Source organism: Trachurus trachurus, assembly GCF_905171665.1.
Source record: "Trachurus trachurus genome assembly, chromosome: 11".
Classification (NCBI taxonomy): Eukaryota; Metazoa; Chordata; class Actinopteri; order Carangiformes; family Carangidae; genus Trachurus; species Trachurus trachurus.
This window is the reverse complement of record NC_139904.1, coordinates 24,225,419-24,245,672: the sequence shown is the minus strand read 5'-3', so window position 1 is coordinate 24,245,672 and position 20,254 is coordinate 24,225,419. Positions and strand designations below refer to the sequence as shown.

Below are 20,254 nucleotides of genomic sequence, written 5' to 3'. Positions count from 1 at the left end.
ACATTATAGATTGCCGAACCAAGAGACAGAAGAGATGAGGCTCAAACCAAACTAGGAGGGCTAACTAGCCTTTTGCCCTGAGCCACAACACAGCAAGCGTTTCTGCTCTCCTATTTTGTCCCACGACCTGAGGAGAGGTCACCTAAGTTCTTCTACTGAAATAAAATGTCTGATGAGTCATTGGCCCTGACAGGGGAATTGTGAACAGATCGCTTACAAGGGACATCCTTGCTAAATGTTCAGTTTAAATCTGCATAAAAACACAGACGTTAAAAGGATTCTGAGTCTGAGCTTTGAAATATTGCTTCATCATTTACAGTAAGTAAGGCAAAATCTGACTCGTCATTTTTCACTGAACCGCCCCACTGTAAAGGTTCGGTCTCTTTCTGTAGTAATGACTGGAAAAAACACCATACTCAATCCAGAAGGTCTATTGCTTATAACAGGAAAATAAAAGGGGAAAGGAAGTGGTCTGATAACAGGAACACTTGTTTCGTCTGTCATAAAACACAGTAATTCTAAGATTTATAATTTGTTTTAGGAGAAAATGATGAAAGTGTCTCATAAAGTCGAGGAAAGTGATAAAAACATGTTTGGATCCATCCTTTAACTGGATCAACTACAGAATTGAATTTGCTCCTCCCTGGATAATGTCCCGTGCCTGCACCAAGTTCAAGTGTAAACAAGTTGAGTATTCTCTGCATAAAGAATAAAAACAAACAAACACAGATGAATGAAAACATAACCTCTTTGTGGAGGAGGTGACAACACACAACAGGACACTTCCTAAAGTATATACGTACAGTCAGTTTAACAACACTTTACTGGCCAGTCATCACATAGACAGAGGTACAGCAAAGCTAATGCTGGAATGTGAACACCATCTTGCTGCTGACAGATGAAAACCTCAAGAATCCATTTTTCTTGATTTGCGTGATGGAAGTGTGAAGGGCCCACAGGTCTTATTACAATAATGAATATGTAGGTAGTGGCATTTGATTTGAAACTATTTCAGAGGCATTTGCTATGCTATGTTAAGTGGCCTAGAATCACACGTGCATAACCATGAGGGACTCACAAGAGGCAGATTTAAATGAATGAGCGGTCAATGCAGATTAGCCCAAGATATGCTTTCTCTTTAATGGATTAAGCTCCAAAACTTCCTGCAATGTCAAAATCAACTGCGGAAACCACTGTGTTCTTTCAGTCTGTCTGTGCATGCAGCAGCTGCAGAGCAGGATTTAACAGGACCGTGACACCCAACACATCAAACAGAGCTGTCATATGGATGCACGGAGACGCATCAGTCCATCTCGTAGGCAGAGAGCGAGCTGGTGGTCTGTCAGTCAGCGGCTCAGATGCTTTTCTGACCTTCACAGCTTCTAATGTCTTAATCTGGCTTTGTGCGGCTGAGGCCGGCTGGCATACGGCTGCCAAGCAAAGCCAGCATGAAAAAACAACTCACGCTGACTGACAACAAAAGGAAGATAATACATGTAAATTTACAACAACACACGCATACACACTCATCTCGGCACAGTGCACACACACACATCCAGGGTCGTCGGCACCAGACGTTACAGTGAGACACAAGCCGAGCCCATCTATCTGTCTGGTTGTGAGTGTGTGTCTGTGTGCGTCAGACCATTCAGTCAGACTCAGCAAGAGCGAGAGAGAGAGAGAGAGAGAGCGAGAGAGAGAGAGAGAGAGAGAGAGAGAGAGAGAGAGAGAGAGAGAGAGAGAGAGAGAGAGAGAGAGGGAGAGAGAGAGAGAGAGAGAGGGACAGAGAGAGGGACAGAGAGAGGGACAGAGAGAGAGAGACCGATGGCTGGAGAGTTAATGATGGAAGGAAATTACATTCTGACAAGTGACTCCTCCCCCATAAGAGTGTGTGTGTGTCAGTGTGTGTCTGTGTGTGCGTGAGTCAGAGTGTGAGCACTTAAAGGGCAAATGATTGTGCTTGGGTTATTCAATATCTGTAGCTATTGAGACACTGATATTGAGCCTTCAGCTTGTTTCTGTCATGTTGTGATCAGGGTTGTGGAGGATGATTCTTTTCCCCATCATCTATAATCAAGGTACAAATCATGGTGTTCGAACACAACGCAAAGCTGAACTACACTAACAAAACATTTTTTAATAGGTCGGTGCATACTGCATACGCAACTGACCAGGCTGGGACAGATAGTTGGACCAGTCCCAGCCTGGTCAGTTGCGTACATGAACTGATGAAGCCTCTTGGATGAGAGGTGAAACGTCTTCCTAGACAAATAACTAAGTCCAGTTGCTTTTGATTTAACCTCTTTTGAAATGTTTTAATAGGACTGTGGAAAGGTCGGTGTCAAATGGGATCAAAGCTGAAACTATAATGAACTGTTATCGCAGTACATGTGGTACTCATAAAGGGCCACACTGGGACAACAATGTCACTGTTGACTTCAGAGGGATTTTACTATGTGTCATATTGGGTTGCAATAATCAAACTTGAAAATGTTTTGATAACACCATGTATAAATTCATTTAATTTAAAGGTATAATATGTAGGAATTCCCCCCATCTAGCGGTGCGGTTGCATATCGGAACGTATTCTTGATGTTGCATTCACGTGAAATCGGGCAGACGTCAGACAGACAAGAGATGCTGCATGTAACAGGATAAACAAGCGTCTATGTAAACAAGTGGTCCGCCAGCACGAGGCAAAACAATACAGGCGTGACAATATGTTGTCATGGTGATGTCGTATTGTTTACCTGACCCACGTTTTACTGTTTTTCTCTCGTCGAGTAAAATCACATTGGTTGGTTTGCTGACGGCCGTCTGCCTGACTGCACCGGAATGCAACATCAGTGCCTCCGTTCTTCCTCACACTACACAGTGGTGACAGTTTTAACAGGCGCTACCTGGAAAACTTTCTCCCCGAGCCGACATCTCCGCTGAGTTTCTGTGGTTACCTATGGTCACGCCGCCACTGAACGTAAAAAATGGCGATGCAACATGGCCGCCTCGGTTCGGTGCATCGCCCACTTATGTATTTGTAACGACTTGTAACAACTCATTCTAAGATACGAGAAAGCTTTCATTTGTATGCGGGTGTGATTCAACTTCAGTGAAATACGTATTTATGAAAGCAATATTTGATTTTTGCTAATAAAAAGCCAAATAAGTTACATACTGGTGCTTTAACAGATTCATCTTCTTTTATATATTCACAATGCTACAGAGGGAGAAGGTTAAAAAGCACAAGTATGATGTTACTTGATTGACAGATTTTTGATCAGGTTAGGTTTCGATAATTCGTCACACCAGGAAACTCACTTAAATTAACTGTTGTATTATCCTACAGTATAAATCATATAGGTAGACTAAAAGATGCAGAATGATATTAAACATGGGTTGCAGGACTGGACTGCACAGTGTGATTGAGTTAAGTGAATGTACTTCTAGAGAGTAAATAACATCATGTACAGTAGCAGTTATAATGTGTCTTCTGTCTTGTTATGTAACAAACATGTGCAGTTAAAATAGAAAACATGTAGGCTACAACAGAACCGCTATGCTAACAGCTCTGTGAGGCTCCACATGCTCACAGTGACAATGTGAACTAAAGTTTTGAACGCATAATGTTTACCATGTTTATTGCGTAAACGTGCTCCTCTAAGGAATATGAATTTTATTATTGTTTTCAGTTTCATGCTGATGAGAGACATTTCGGTAAAAATAGCTTCTAAAGGACAAGACGGCTCCTGTCTTTTGAGTCATGCATTCATTTTCATTCATTATCAACAAAGCAGCTATTCTATTGGACAAATTGTGGAGAACCGAGGAGCTGTAATGTTAAACTTTCTTCAGCTTAAATAAAAGAGAAAACGGGCCAAATCTGCTGTCGTGGAAACGTATTGAACTTGAGCTTGTGCATAGTCTTCCTCTGATCTTTTAGACTTTTCACACATCTCCCGCTTACTGAGGGAAATTAGACTTTTTCTTGTCAGTGCAACTGTCATCTTAGAACAAGCTCAACTTTTCTCACTTTTGAACAAGCCATTTTTCCACCATACTCACTCTCTCTCACCTCTCTGCTCACTACATTTGAACTAATCTCACTCTCTGGTGTGTGAGAAAGGCACTCCCTGCTTTTACATAAAAGAAAAAAATAATCCCTGAAGAAAACACACCTACAGCAATCCACCCCTTGTGCAATAGAGCTCCCAGTGTTTGAGGATCTTTCAGTGCTGTATTACTGTATTAAATGGAAGTGCCTATCACTTTTTAAATCTGTTTATGGGGAACCTGAACCACACACACTAATAGGTAGAAGCCTGTGGTTTAGAGGCAGAAAACCAGCACTCGCCTGCTGAGGAAGCTGCTGTGACCTCCTCCACCTCTGGATGAGTGCTTACTCTGCACTGTTCACGTTTTATAATGCACAAAGACACACAGCACACACATACACAGTTTCTCCTGCACAACACCCAGAGACAACATCCAGGGGACATGGATAGACACAGTGAATATGGATGCCAACGCAAAACGGTCTCTGATTTTTCACAGCTGATTTTAAAACACCTGCAAACCGACACAGAATCCAGGGGACACAGGACACTCCGATGCAACGTGTCTCTCACACATACGGCGCACACACATGCATGGTCCTGTGAGATTTCATGTCCCAGACTCTGTCCCTCCCAGCGGATCTAATCCGAACCCCTGCTGCTAAATCTGACAGGCACAGAGTGTGACTGTGTGTGTGTGTGATTGTGTGTGTGTTTATGAGTATTATGTGTCTATGTGAGGGAAAGAAGATGTTGGGAACACATAGCTGATGAATTGTTGTGTGCATTTTTCTGCAATAAATGACATGTGCATCTATCTAGTCCTGGACACACCTAGCTTTCATAGACTCGTATCTGCGTGAATGTGTTTCCAGACATCAGTGACAGGTACCGTCCAATAAGGAAGCAGCATCTCACCTGCTGTCTCTCTCAGCAGCTCCGCCCTCGATGACGGTCTTGACGAAGATGCCCAGTTTCTCCAGGCCTGCGTCAGCACCGACACCCATCCCGATGATGCTGATCCCCAGGCCATCCTCATCTGGAAACACACAGAGGATGTGTCAGTATATATTCTTTCTATATTCACATTTTTAAATTAACGTTGAGACCCGGCACATGATTTTCTTTCAAACTGAATGCAATGGAGCGAACAACAGCTGTCCAAATACTTGTGATGGTGCACAGCAGGGTTAAAGTGCTTCCATTTCCTAACTTTCCAGTGAGCTTGGATGCACTCAATGAAACCCAAAATGGCTCCTGGGACAGTGATGTCAGTTGTGTAAAAATACACCCAAGGAGAAGTACAATTGATTTATTAATGGAGGAGAAGAAGAAACATTTACTATAGGCACGCTGGCCTTCACTTAAAGAGGAAATGTGCTGGATGGGAAATTCCCTTCCAGTGTAGTATGGTCCATCTACCATCCTGCATTAAACATTCGTGAGTTGTTAGGGTTACATAACAGAGGGTGGATGGTGAAATCCAAAAATGTAAAGTCATTCTATTCCAGGCTTTAGGCAATGTTGGATGACAAGTGAAGAATGCAACAGAAGAAAACTGTTCACCACAGTGTGTTTAAAATTGCTTCGGGATTTTTGAAAAATATAAGTACGAACGAGAAACTACTGGGATGGGAGGAAGAAAAATAGAAATGTCCAACATGTGAGCGATTCTGTCCTCTGGGTTTGATGGATATGATATAATATTCTTAGATTTTCTTTCCCACCTTTCTCCAGTTCCACAGGGAAGAGCTCCAGTTTCTCCACCCTCTTCTCCAGCTCGTACTCTGCGGAGGAGGCCACAGGATCCACCTCCTCATTACGTCGGTCATAGTCCTCATTGGAGTAAGTGTTGAACACCTGGAAAAGACACACGAGGAGTTAACGGTATGCACACAATCAAATATAGCAGCTGGTTCACATGGCAGAGATAGATTCAACCATCCCAGCAACGTGATTCTGGATCATACTTCTGAATTATAACATACTTTTATTCATTCAGCATGAAAAAAAAAACAAGTTTAGAAAGCCACGATACTTTATGAATATGGATGGAAGTAAATGAGACCTTTTATGTCTAACCAGTGTGTTGTTTCCACAACAAACCTAACACAGTGGTAAAAGAAAAAAGGCCCTTTAAACAAAGCCACAACTACAACCAGAACTCAGTCCATTGACCTACTACAAAACTGTAACACAGACAAATATAAATGTGGTGATAGAGGATCTAGGGATGCCTTTCTCCTCCTCTGCGTGTGGACCTCGTAGGAACCTCTCCTCCTCCCTGCAAAAGTCAGCTGTCACTTAAGATCCCATCCCAGCCCGAGTGCTCTCTGCACCGAGGAGGGAGGAGAGGGAGCTGTGCACAAACGGGCTCGAACGTGCAATGCTGTCGTCACGTCTGTGGCGCAGTGTTGGGTAGAACGCAGGCGGCTGGTGCTGAAATAGAGGTGTGTGCATGGGGGGATGCAAAGTGTTTACGTAGTCATGAGAAGGCGGAGGAATACTTGAAGGTGGAATTAGTGATACCAGCAGTCTGTGTGTCTCTCATTCAGACACCCGCACTGATGGTAGCTGCTGTTATCAAAATGTAACAAGCACAGACTTGGAGGAAACATCACACGTTTGTCGAGATGACGTCAATCATTACTAAAGTTATTTACAACGCACATGGATCTGAATTGCTGTGCATTTAGAAGACAGAAATAAACCGTCACACACTGCGATGAGAGCACAGTTGTCATCTTATCATGTCCGCCCGTCTGTGGTGTCACTAAGCACGTCGGTATCTGTCTGCCAGCTCCTCGGTGCCCTGCCCTCTTTGATTTGGGTGAAAGAGGAAGTATACTGTACTCGCAGTAGAGTTCAATAAGGCATCATGTCACATCACATGTATTGATTGAAAGCCTGAAGCCAGATTTATGTCAGTCACTTGGTATGTATGTGAGTGGAAATGGAACAAGATCTGAGTTGTGTAAGGTCACAACAAATACAATAATCAATACTGATGTCTGTTATCAATATTTCAGTATTGTTGGAGAAGTGAAACACAGCAATAATGAGAGCAAACAAGTATGAAAAATGCATGATACATGTCAGTTAAGGAATTTGCATTTTTAGATACAGACTTTAAACGCTGTGCTGCTGCCGCTGACAGGGCATAGGTCTGACTAACACCTTACCGCATGATATAGATCCAATTGAGCTACATTAAGTAAGTAAATAAATAAATAAATGCTGCTGTGTTGTGAGGACAGTGCACCAGTTGTACACACAGCTTGGGCACAGTGATGTTGCGTGACGCTGTCAGGGCTTGTTTTTATTCTTTCCTCTGTACGAGCCTGCGTGAGCTCTACCCATGACCTCCCTGTCATCAATCATTCAGTGTGATCAACAGCCCTGTATTATTAATGCTCACACGCACACGGACACACACAGACACACACACAGTCATATATACATGCACATAATGTTGTGCGTAGCATTATAAGCCTGTTAAATTGAATATATAGGTACATGGTTGTTCAGCCATTAGAAAAGCACGTACATACACACAGAGTTACAGACATACAGCTCATACACATCCATGCACGTACTGCAGTGCTGATGAATGCGAGCACCAGCACTTGGACTGTCCTGGACGTCCTGGATGTGCTGCTACCATTGTCAGCCAGTACACTCTCTAATGGCTTCTCTCTGTCACTGTGTGCTATCTACAAACACATTAGCATGTGGCCAGTCACTTGAGAGGGTAGAAGAGAAAGAGAGAGACGGGAGGTCATGAAGGGATATAAGGACAGATGAGGGTGGATCTGGAAGAGAAGGCGAGCAAAGAGGAGATGGTGGGGGCGCAGAGATGGAGACAGATAAGAAAAGGGCAGGGAGAGAGAAAAAAATCAGACAGAGGGACAGGCAAACAGAAAAAGGCAAAGGATGGACAAGAGAGTGATGAAGACTGAAAGAGGGAGGGACAAGATAAATGAAAGAGCATGCTCAGGGGAAATAAGTATTGGTGAAAGAGAGAAAGAGAGCGGCGGACTGTGCCGTCAAATAGAGCGTATTTATTTAGGATTCTCAAAGCAAGGCCATGGCTTCAAAATGTCCCCTCCTTAAAGTAGAAGAGCTGGCTGAAATGATTTGACTGCTTTTTTCAGCCTCTTTCAGGTTAACTTTGACTTGAGCAAAAAAACTGAGATACAAAGTACAATATCTTCTTGCTCTCTGACAGTAAAAAGGCACATTTAGACCTGAAGTAACAGAGGAGAGATGAATGGAGAAAAGAGATAGTTAGAGAGAATGTGACATGGTGACAGTGTTTAACCTTGGCTATGGCAGGATGATGCTGCCTGCTGCTTGTATTACAGCCAGAATACAAGACCAGGCATTTGGATGGCAAACACAAGACTGATCGCTATTAGGGCACAGACATTAAAGTCTGAGAAGAAAAAGTTATTACTTGCTTTCCACCAGATGCACACTGTGGAGACAGAAACATGATGGCTGTACTGGCACGACCCAACTCTGTCTGCAAGTAGGGACACACCCCAAGAGACAAAATAAAACTTGACAGCGTCAACAAATGTAATATGACGCGTATCAATGTGTTGACCCACATAATCCAATAAACTGATCCCCTTGAAACAGCAATGTCAGAGCATTCAAACCTTATCTGCGTCAATAACTATGTGAAAGCTGTGTCCTCGTCGCGCCAAGATAAACAAACAGCTTTAAAGCCCCAGTGTGTAACTTATTTGGCTTTTTATTAGCAAAAATCAAATATTGCTTTCATAAATACGTATTTCACCAAAGTCGAATCACACCCGCATACAAATGAAAGCTTTCTCGTACCTTAGAATGAGTTGTTACAAGTCGTCAAATACATAAGTGGGCGACGCACCGAACCGAGGCGGCCATGTTGCATCGCCATTTTTTACGTTCAGTGGCAGCGTGACCGTAGGTAACCAAGGAAACTCACCGGAGCTGTCGGCTCGGGGAGAAAGTTTTCCAGGTAGCGCCTGTTAAAACTGTCAACACTGTGTAGTGTGAGGAAGGACGGAGGCACTGATGTTGCATTCAGGTGCAGTCAGGCAGACAGCCGTCGCAAACCAACTGGATGTCATTTTACTCGACGAGAGAAAGACGGTAAACCGTGGGTCAGGTAGGCCTAAACAATACGACATCACCATGACAACATATTGTCACGCCTGTATTGTTTTGCCTCGTGCTGGCGGACCACTTGTTTACATACATACATGTAGGCGCTTGTTTATCCTGTTACCTGCAGCGTCTGTTGTCTGTCTGACGTCTGCCCGATTTCACGTGAATGCAACATCAAGAATACGTTTCCATATGCAACCGCACCGCTAGATGGGGGTAATTCCTACATATTATACCTTTAAATTTCTACTTTTAAATTAACTTTTGTTTGTGGTTTACATCATGACAAAGCACGTTGGAGTCATATAACGTGCATTCAAGGACACACTTGTCATCGTACTGCAAGTATTTCAGTGTAATGTCCCTTCTGATCCACCACGCATACACACACACACACACACACACACAAGCATACACGTATACAGTACACTGACAGACACACCTCTTTCAGAGGTCTGATAAAGGCAGATGTCTTCGTTCTTTTTGTCATTCCTCACCATCCTTTGCCTCTCCCTCTCCCCCTGCTTATCTTCACAATCATCCATGCCTGTGACACCAAGTCACACACACACATCTTTAGCTTTTTTCCAGTGATAAAACCCCCTTACAAAAGAGCTACTGGTGCTTAAGTGCAGACAGCAGTTCTGCTTGGGCGTCACATTTTTCTTGTTATCTGATCTCCAGACCCCTGCAGGAGGGTGGATAAAGTTTGGTTTTAGTCCTCTGAAATGCTGTTTTATAGACGTTTGTCAGCGGCTGCGGCTCCTGCATGCCCCTCAGCGACTGACTTCAGTAAAGCCGAGCCCTCTTGTTCTAAGTGCCTCTCTCTCTGGTTGTTTATATGGGTGTTAGAATGTGCTGAAAATACCTATCAGGTGATAACAATGGGAGTGTTTATGCATGTAGGTTCTGTATGCGTGTCAAGCAAATGGAAAGTTCGCTGTGGGTACAAGCCTGCAGATTCAATCATGCATGCTGTTGATGCTGATGTGCAGAATCAAGATTCATCTCATTGGCTATGCAGCTGGATGACACTACATCAACCACATCACATCTCACTGTGTGTCAGGACATCAGTCAGTCTGAATAGCTGTGGGCTGGCCCGATGGCTCCCCATTGGGACAAGAGGGTGAGGGTTTGGTCAAGGGCCCGCGGAGAAAAGAGGAAGAGAACACAAAATAGAGATATCTTATATAAGAAAAATGTAAAATGAAATAAAATAAGGAGAGAGAAACTGAAGGTGAAGATGATGCAGTAAAATGAGAGGAGAAAATAGGTGGGTTTGGACCATGAAAGGGACAAATGAGGGGACACAAGATAGAGATGAGAGATGCAAGAAGCTTTGAGATGATGAGAAAATGGAGGAGTAGTAACTGCAAAGGAAAAATCCAGTTAATAGAGGATGGGAGGCAATATCCACTGAGAGAGAAACAGAATGACTCATATGATTCATGGGTTAGAGCAGCAATAGACAGTGAAGCTATTGAAGAGTGAAACAGGCAATAAGAGAGAAATAAAGAAAAGAACAGGGGGAAAAAAGACAAAGCTAAGACAAATCTGAGGAGCAGGCAAAGGTAGGGGTAATTTGCTCCAGGCTTGTTTGAGTCCTTGCCTCAGATGTCACGGCGTGGTGCCCAAGACCAGCCAACCGCCTCTGATGGTATTAAACTGGGCCTTTGGCGTGTCGGTTGCCAGTGCCATCCCCTGCCCTGCACTTTGCAGACAGTGGATGCTGCCCAGGGCTGTAAAACCCAGGAGAAATGTTCCTACTGCTGTGGCACAAGCCCAGAAAACCCTGCAGTGGATTAACTAGAGGCTAGCACACACACACACACATATAGAAACACACATGCAGTTTGTCTCTGCTGCGACAGCTCAGCACATTTACATTCCATTACTTCTACCTGTGGCCATCCACCCACTCACGCAAGCACACATAACACCGGGCCGGAGAGCTGACAGGTGCTGAGGAAAGTGTCTGGATGCTGAGGGGACGAGACAGCTGCTGATGATGGGGATGAACTCGTGTCTTGCAAGACTGAGACTGACAGATATGAAGATGCAGAGATGGGAAGAGGACAGAGTGAGAAAAGAGATTCACAAACACAAACATTCAGTTTCTGGCTCTAAAGAAATGTAAGTGAGAATATATAGGGGTTTATAGTCAATTCATGGCCAACCCTGCTGTCATCTTGGTATACAGCACATCAGCCCTCGTCTCAGGAAGTGACTTTTGACACATTGGGGAATGCCACGATCTTACAAGTCAGCATTTCTTTTTTTAACTTAAGATGGAGCTTCTGCATGCAGAGTAGAGACACACTGTTAATGCAGAGCAGGATTAACGCTGCCAAGATGTTCTCTTTGAAATGTAATTCCAATTTCATTTCAACTCCAGATAATGAAACTCAGTTTAGGCCAGTTTTTTCTTCTTTTAATCAAGAATGCACTTCAGTCTAAAGTTTATGGCACAATGCCACTTGGTGCCATGACTCCCACCTACAAACCAAGTTGAGGGCCAACTACAGAATGAGAGACACAGAAAGCAAGGGTGGTGCTGTGGGATGGGGTTAGGGATTTAAACAGGGGGCAGAGAGTTGTAAACAACAGCAACTGACTGCAGACAATACCCTGCTTTATGTTATGCCTTGGTCATATACACAGGGTGGGAGGCTGGGATAACAACTAACACAGCAGTGTTACAGTGCTGATGCTCTAAGCCTACTTGCTATGCTTTGTAATTCATTAAGCTGCAACAATGACTCGGCAGAGTGTGGGACCATATTTCTACATAGTATAATAACCACTCTGTGAGCTGGACTATTGGAAATGTGCCATAGAGCTTAAAAACATAACCTCATAAACAACAAAAAAACAGTCTAACGGCTGATAATTCAGAATTTGATAAAGTTTAAATGGAGACAGTTCACCTTAATAATGTTTCATGACTCACTGTAAACAAGGACATGGTGACTGTGCAGCACTCTGAACCCTCCTCAGCACCGGCTGAGCAAACACTGAGAACGCTGTGTCACTGAGTCTCTCTGTTCTGTGCAGTTTTTTACTCCAATAAAAACTGTCAGTGCACTGATAATATCATTAGGAGGGGATCAGGGGATCAAAACTGCACAGGTGGGGAGCTGGATGATGGTTTATGACACAGTCCACTGTGTGGTAACTGACCAGCCTTAAAAACCACAAGGCAACCTCTCCCCTTTCTTGGATCATTAAAAATGCATCCCCTAGGGAGGATCGGGTGGCACCGAAACAAGCAAACAAAAACACTGCTGCATTAATAATGGAGTGACTCGGCTATATACACGCACAAGTACGCACATAGCCAACCCCCCCAATTCTGGAGTAGTTGTACCTGTCAGAGATAAACAGGAAGGGAAAATCATTTTCCAGTTCCAGTTATAGCTGGACTGTTACAACAAAACATTTCATTTGATGGTTTGGGCTAAAGTTTAATGTACAGTCCATAAGAAGACTGATGGACTGTTTATGTCAAACTTTCAACTCGAACATCAACATAATATAAACGTATTACAATGGTCGATACTATTTAATCATTCTTTAGGAGTCTAAGTACTACTTTTGTCAAGATTTTTGGTTTTAGCCCTAAAAGAAGCTTAACCAAAGTACCAGACTGTTGCTGTGACTGAACTCAGCCGCTGTTTTTGCTGGTCTAACCAAAATCTCAGTTGTTATATAGCTGCTGTCGCAGGGTGTTGGAACTCTCTCTGAACAAAACCCTGTTCCCTCCCATTATGCCCAGCGCAGCTTGCATAACTCGGAAGTTGACAGCCAGCTTCACCCAGCTCACAGAGGGAAAACATCAGAATTCAGGGCACAAAGGAGAAGATTTGGATACTGAAGAAAGTAGCGACTGAAATACTGTATGTACAGACACAGAAAATCATGTAAAATTAAAGTGGCAAAATACCATTTTGGAGTTATGTTGTTGTGGACTGACTCCAATGACAAATGGCTGGAGAAGGACTTATCTGAAGGGGCATCCACCAGACTAAGGAGGCTAAGCTGTAGCAATGCTGTTTCAGACCTAAATACTATGTACAAATGACATCGCCAAAATCCATGTCAGTATTGGTTCCAAAATTCGGGAAATGCTGCTGTATATATATCACCAGCCAGAAAGACAGACTGCCCTAAAGTAGAGTAATCCTTTCCATCAGAAAAAACGGCTAAAAGGTCCTGGCTGAAGGCCATTTAATTTCAACTGGTGAAGCACAAGACTGTATTAGGTCATGCTCCAGATAAGGAAGATGTTTAAAATCACACAGATGTTTACTGTTGAAGCATGTGGGTGATGACATTGTTGGATTTGAACTGTCATGTACAGTACAGAGGGTAGGTCAGAAGTTACATCAAGCCTCCACTGTCATGTACTGTATTAAGAGCAGTGATGGGATCACAGAAATCTTCAAGTGAAATAAGTGTGTCTTAATGCTCGACAAGTCTGAAGAAAGCCACTGGGATGGTATAAGTTGGCAATTTCTCTCTATGTAGGTCTCAGCGACTTTGTCTTCATGTTCTGCTCCAGTAAAAAACAAGATTAGTCTCTGAATTGGTTTGATGTACTGCAGCAGCATCAGATGTAAACCAGCATATGGGGATATGTAGACTGTCTTTACATGAATCATGAGGAAAAGGAGTCAGTGATTGGTAACTAAATCTAGCTAAATATTCAAAGAAATACACAGAGACATTGTTCTCTATAGAAAAAGAAGGAACACAACCATCCCATCCATGCTAGAGAACACAATCCCAGTCAAAATATCTAGTAATATCTAGTAAACATCATTTTCACAAAAATGTGCAACAGATTATGTGTCTGAGCTCAGATCCATGCTACTAAGCATTCCTCAAACAAAGCAGCAGCACAATCTCACGGACAAAATACCAGTCACTTTGATCCAGTCACAGGCAGGGGCTGATTTTCAGAACCACTTCAGTGGCCATTTAACCGCCACTTCACTCATCACATCTGCTTAATCCCATTAAAATATCATAATGTCTCCAATGAGGAAAATGCACTGTTACTCTACAGGCGCAAAAAGTATAAAAATATGAATGCCATTCACGTTGAGAGCAGGAGAGGAAAACAAGAGGAGACTGACACAGCAGACTTCATGCAGGGGGAGATGACTTCTGCTGTCAAACTCCTGGGGTGCGGTTCGACTAAAAGAAAGAAAACACACTGCATGGAAAGAAATCAGCAACAAGTGAGAGATGGTTAAAAGGTTTTGGGATCAGTGTGCGATCAAGGCTGAAAATTTTCAAACCTGTAAGACCAAGACAAGGGAATAAAGCACCAGCTGAGATATATGTGATGCCTTCAGATTTAACATTTTATTCTCTGTGTCCATCAGCTGTAGTAGTCTACTGTAAGCACCAAAAGTGTGACAGAGGATTGAATCTACCACATTCATCTTATGCCAAAGACTGAACAATCAAACTAGCATAGATACTACTGTCAGGGTTAGAGCCAGTTGCCTGAATGAACATGAGATCTGATTCTTCTCTGTAGGTCAGTGCCTTCGGAAAGGAAGACCGTCTTTGCCTTGGGTCGCTCACAGCAATCACTTCTCACTGGGTCAGTCGGGACGTTACAGTCGAGTGAAAGGATGTGGAAGTAATCACTAATTTAACAACAAATTACCATGTCACAATCTTACTTTGGTGTATCAGCAAGTTAACATTTGCTTATTATCACTATAGAATTAAAGTTACAAGAAATTGACTTAGCTTTGCAGGTACTGGAAACAAAATGGGGACGGTGATGTGAAGTTTTTGCGGTAATCAAAGTTATCAGATTCACCATGATAATTGTTGTTGTGACATACCAGAAAGCCTGTGTTAACCTCATTGCAATGCTAAAAGAAAGATAGGATCACCAAACTCATTAAGATTCATCATCATCTGGGTACTATTGGTCTCTGTTTTACCAATCCATCTTGTAGATATTGAGATATTGAAGTGAAAACTTCGACCTGATGGCAGTGCCAACACAAAATTTAGGATATCACCAAAGTGACTGATTTTTCCTCTGGGAATCCATCCAATAGCTGTCAAGCTGTCGATAATGTCAACCTGATGATGGTGACAGATGAAAAGCCAGGAGATTACCATGCAGCCAGTGACATTTATCCTCTGGAGACAAGGAATGGCTGTAAAAGAATAAATGAATATGCGAGCAAACCAGCTAGACCAACCAGACTTGCCAGGTTTCTTAACTCAATATCAGTGTCATCAGATCAATACATGTCTTTGGGCAACTGGAACTGTTAGTCTTTTTAAACTTAAGTCAGCAAGCATGTTTACAATATGTTGCCAAAGGCTAGTTGTGTATCATCTTCTGATCATCTGATTTCTGAATTAATTAAACCTTCAAAGCTCAGATGCTGAAATTATTTATCCGCTTTACAGGCCAGGATGGTAAAATATTACATGAAGAGGAGGGAACGTCTATTAGATTATAAGATGGCAGTTTTTGTTTTGTTTTTCCAAGGCCTTCTCTGTAGTCTCCTCCAACAGGGGTCAAGCTGGACTTGTGCAGGGCAGAACGCTGAGAAAATAGCTTTGTCTCTTTCACTATATAGACGAACAAAAGACAGAACCCTGTTTGTTCCTCATGTGCAGAGAGGCGGGGGGCGTGTGATAGAGAAGTGGGAGGGGTGCATGTCTAATTGTGCGTGTGCGTCTGTGTAAAGGGAGGGGGGAGGCGGTGCCCCTCTTTAATATTCCATATGATGAACGAGCGTCAGTCCTTTTCATGGAAAACAGAAGCCTTGAGTCAACAGACAACAGAGCAGCATATTCCCTGCCTGTCCAAACTAAATGGGACAAGTTCTACAGTGCTCAAATTCACTACTGTATGTAGCAAACACAACCGTCTCTAAACGGTCCTCAAGAAAAAGCACTTCTCAAATGATCAAAAATAGATTTTGTAGATGAAATGTGGTAATAGTTAAAGGCTTTAGCAAATATTCATTGCGCCAGGTAATATAAGGCATGAATCATTCATGACCAATAACTTTTAACATAAATAATATAATGAAGAAGGTGCGAACGTTTCATATGAAGATTGTATGCTTGTAAATGTGTGAGGTTGAGTCCTGAGAGTTAGGAAAGGAGAAAAAAGTACTGCAGAGACAGTCGAGCATAATTAGTGAGCCAACATCACATTTTCTCCTGAGAATAACTGGGCTAATTGTTCTGGTTCGTTACAGCAAGTTAATAGGATTGATCCTCAACCTGTGGAATGTTTGTGTTAGCTCCAAATCCTTCGTACATATGATCAGTCGCAAGATCACAACTGCTCTTTGATCATATATGTAGACACAAACACGTCAACTGAAGATCTCAGAAATAATTGATATCACAGACAAATTACATAGAAAGGATGAAAAGGAACAGAACGAACTAAAGCGAGTTGTTTATTCCTACAGACATTAAGCTTATTGATTCCTAATGCTTGAGGATAAAGGCTAAAAAATATTTTCCATAATCTTCCAAATCCATCTTTCCAATCTACAAACAACACTGGTTGCATTGTGTCCAACCTGGCACTGTAAACCTTATCAAACTACTCTAAGGCATGATACAACAAAGATAATGGTAAAGCAATTTCTATTAATTGCTAAAAAGAAAAAAAAAAAGAAAAATTAAAATAGAAGGAAATTGGTTTGTTACCAGGGAAATTACACTCTGTGGGAACTGGGCATAATCACCAGTAACAACCTTATTATGAAATCCCATTGGATGAATGCTAAAAAAGCATGTAATGTCTAAATATATGTCTGCTGATATAATTGGGCATAGCGGTCACAGACACACACACACAAGGTCTATTACACGTATGTGAACTATGCAGTATATTTGACAGATTCATATAGTCCCTACCACTGTATTGTACAGAACATCCCCATCAAACAGTTAAATAAATAGGTTCCTGATCTAAAAGATGGTAATAGGGCAGCTTGAGAAAAACAAACACAGCATCTTGTGTGAAAACTGTGTGGGTGAAGTACCAGCATGACTAACACATGCACAGATGTTGTGCTCATGAACACGTCAATTTCCCAGAGGGTGATGCTTTGACCCTCAATCTCTGTAGCACAAAATAGCTACAACCTCTTCCATCAGAGAGCAAAAGCTACAACGTATGATAATTAATCTACCATATAGCAGATCATATCAAAGATAGGAAACAATAAAATGAAAGCATGCTATATAAGTATAGTATATATATGTATTGAGAAGATAAAAGATTACTGATGTCAGATCATTTTATCACTATCAAATGACCTCATAAAAATATATGTGAAGACAGCAAATCTAACCACAATGAGTAGTTCAACGGTAACTGTACAAGCCCATAAAAAGGAAGCTCTGAATACAATATTAGCTCTTTGTTGTTTTAACCTACTTTTGAAAAGAGCAGCACAAGGGCTTTTATGCTGGATTGTGTTCAGAGTGTTTACACGATTTAGGCTTCCACAACAGTTTAGTACAGCACCCGACTTACTGTAATGGGAGAAGAGCTGAAGCGAATCTTTCTCTGTGGAGGGATGTCCTCTTTGTTTTCTTCTGGCAGACCAGTAATCTCTGTCAGATCAGAGCCCGGGTCGTAGACAATATCCTCGTCATCTCCATAGAGGTCATCCTCAGGATCGGTGCAGCTTTCACCCCAACCCTGGTAGCAGGCGTCCCCGTCTGCGTTAAAAATCACACGCTCATTCCCAGTGTATTCCTCATCGGCTTCTTCCACCTGGTCATTGGGAGATTCAGAGGGCTTGTATTCTTTTGAACCACTTCCATCTTCCTGGCTTTCAGCTGGTGTAGTTGGAGTTGGCAGGAGCTCTGGAGTGGCATCTTCCAAAGCTTTGCTGGTAATCACAGTATCATCTCTCGGTTTTGCGGCTTTGGACACCCCGAGATCTTCAGTGTGTTTTCTTGTCTCTAAAGGTTTCTCCACTTCTTCATAAGAGCCATTGACATGGCTTCCATTGGTGGTAGCCCCAGAAAGGTGCCGTTGATCTCTGGCTGTGGTCTCGACCTTGTCTGTTTTGTCTTGGGCTTCTTCCTCTTGTGGAACTGGTTTCAGTCCCGCTGTCTCTGCCCCAGGACTGGGGCTCAGGAGGTCCTCAGAGGACGAGGATGTGGGAACCTTTCCCCCTGTCCTGCCCCGGTAGTTTCCACAAACAGGAGACTGTCGTGAATCATCCTCACTGACATCACCCCCATGGCGGTGGAATCCATCTGGGGAGTAGAGGGCTCGTCTACTGACTCCTTTGTAGGGCGCACCCGGGGTCTGGTGGTCAGCATTTTCAAAAACAGCACTGAGCTGACTGACAGTCGGAGAGGATGCCTCTGTTCTGGAGCAAAGCGAGTCCAAGGAGTCTGTACTGCCTCGATTGGACCTTGCCCCTCGCCAGTCATCAAGGTGCTCGTGGGAACCTCTTTTATCGCGTCCATAGGGAAAGACTGGTGACTGGGACTGGTCACGTGACTGCTGCTCAAACAGCTTCCTGGTTTCAGAGAACTTCGCTCCAGCGCCTCCGACCCTCTCAGTTGACGAGGAGTGCTGGAGTTTAATCACTGAGCCATCAGCCTTGTTGATGAAGTTGGTGGGCTTAACCAGCTTCTGTGGAGAAGTTTCTTCTCGACCCCTTGTCTTAGATGTTACATTTTCTGATCCCATCTGCATGAACATGTCCTTAATGCGACTGACATGACTGCCATACTGGCGGCCCCTCAGTTGTTTCCGCTCAGGGTCTTTGGGCTTTGAGTCTCCATCAATCCGAGGCTGGTCAAAGGCCTTCTTGAGTGCCTGAAACTCAGTCCGGTAGGCGTTACGGTGGGGGGAGGCACTCCGGAGGCTGGTCCTCTCCCCCGTGGCCTCCGTCTTCAGCATGATGATGTCTCTGGATGCAGAGGAGATGTCAGCATTGCCGTGGCCTCATTAGAACATGGGAGCGAGGAGTCAAAGTTTGACCTACTGCAGCGCTGCCTAATTTGACAAAGAAGATGCTATAGTTCTTTTAGGCCCATTCACACCTGCAAAGATAAAGAATTGACATTTGTTAAATATAAGCATTTTGTAGCACTACAGTACATGAGTTCACCAGAGATAACTATTTTACTATGACACATTGGCATCACTTTAACTGAGAGTGGCACTTTCACATCAAAATGATAAATATGTAGCCAGAAAAGAGATAATTTTCACCTTCTGTCAATAACACTATTCAGAAACATGTGACATAAAAGCTCTTAGTACAAGAGAACTATTTGTGAAAGCTTATTGTCCTCTAAAAGCACTGTGATGATGTTGTCTATTCAGCAGTGCTGTGCTGTTTACCTTCTCAGATCGATGCTATACACCTCAGTGTGAAGATGCAATATGTCTGCATTTAATGTGATGCTATAATGTTTTCCCCCTCTCCCCACTCTCTCCCCATCACTGTGAGCCGTGACCCATGTACACTGCCACATCCCACAGCTTTGTAAACCATCACTGACATTACGTTGGGTCCTATTAAATGTCAGTGCTCAAATGAAGCAGTAGTATATAGCCATATACCACCATATACTGCTATATAGTATATAGCCTTCAACCTTAACTGTACAGAGAAAACGTTGTTGAATGTACCTAATGATGCAACATTTCACAAACGGTAAGACTTGCAGTTTAAATGTTGAGTCTATGCTTCTGCACTCTGCCCACCATAACACAGGGTTACAGCAGGTTAGCAGGCTAGTACAGAAATGAAATATCCCATATCCCCAGTCATTATTGTTTAATGCTGTTTGAAAATGCATTTATCAAAGAGGGGGATGAAATATGACACAACAAAGCGTGGATAAAATAAAACATTCATCTGGGACACAGATAATTCATTAATCTAAGTTGTGCTGAAAACCACAGCCTGGGCGGTATGGATGCAGCATCAGCAGCAGAAGCAGCAGCAGTGGCTGAAACCTGTCCTGGTTCAGTATTCATTATTCACCATGCTGGATGG

General features: G+C 42.9%; 1 protein-coding gene across 1 annotated transcript in view; it reads right to left on the bottom strand.

Annotated features, from left to right (window-relative positions):
• Positions 1 to 20,254, bottom strand: part of ppp1r9a (protein phosphatase 1, regulatory subunit 9A) — a gene marked incomplete at its 3' end in the record, with an annotated part of 46,087 nt that overhangs the window by 25,145 nt on the left and 688 nt on the right. The window contains exons 2-4 of the mRNA XM_083982799.1: positions 17,758 to 19,289; positions 5,777 to 5,909; positions 4,968 to 5,088 (exon numbers count right to left, since the gene is read on the bottom strand). Coding sequence (XP_083838925.1) covers positions 4,968 to 5,088; positions 5,777 to 5,909; positions 17,758 to 19,146 — 1,643 coding nt within the window. The 5' untranslated portion in view covers positions 19,147 to 19,289. The remainder of the gene's footprint in view (positions 1 to 4,967; positions 5,089 to 5,776; positions 5,910 to 17,757; positions 19,290 to 20,254) is intronic.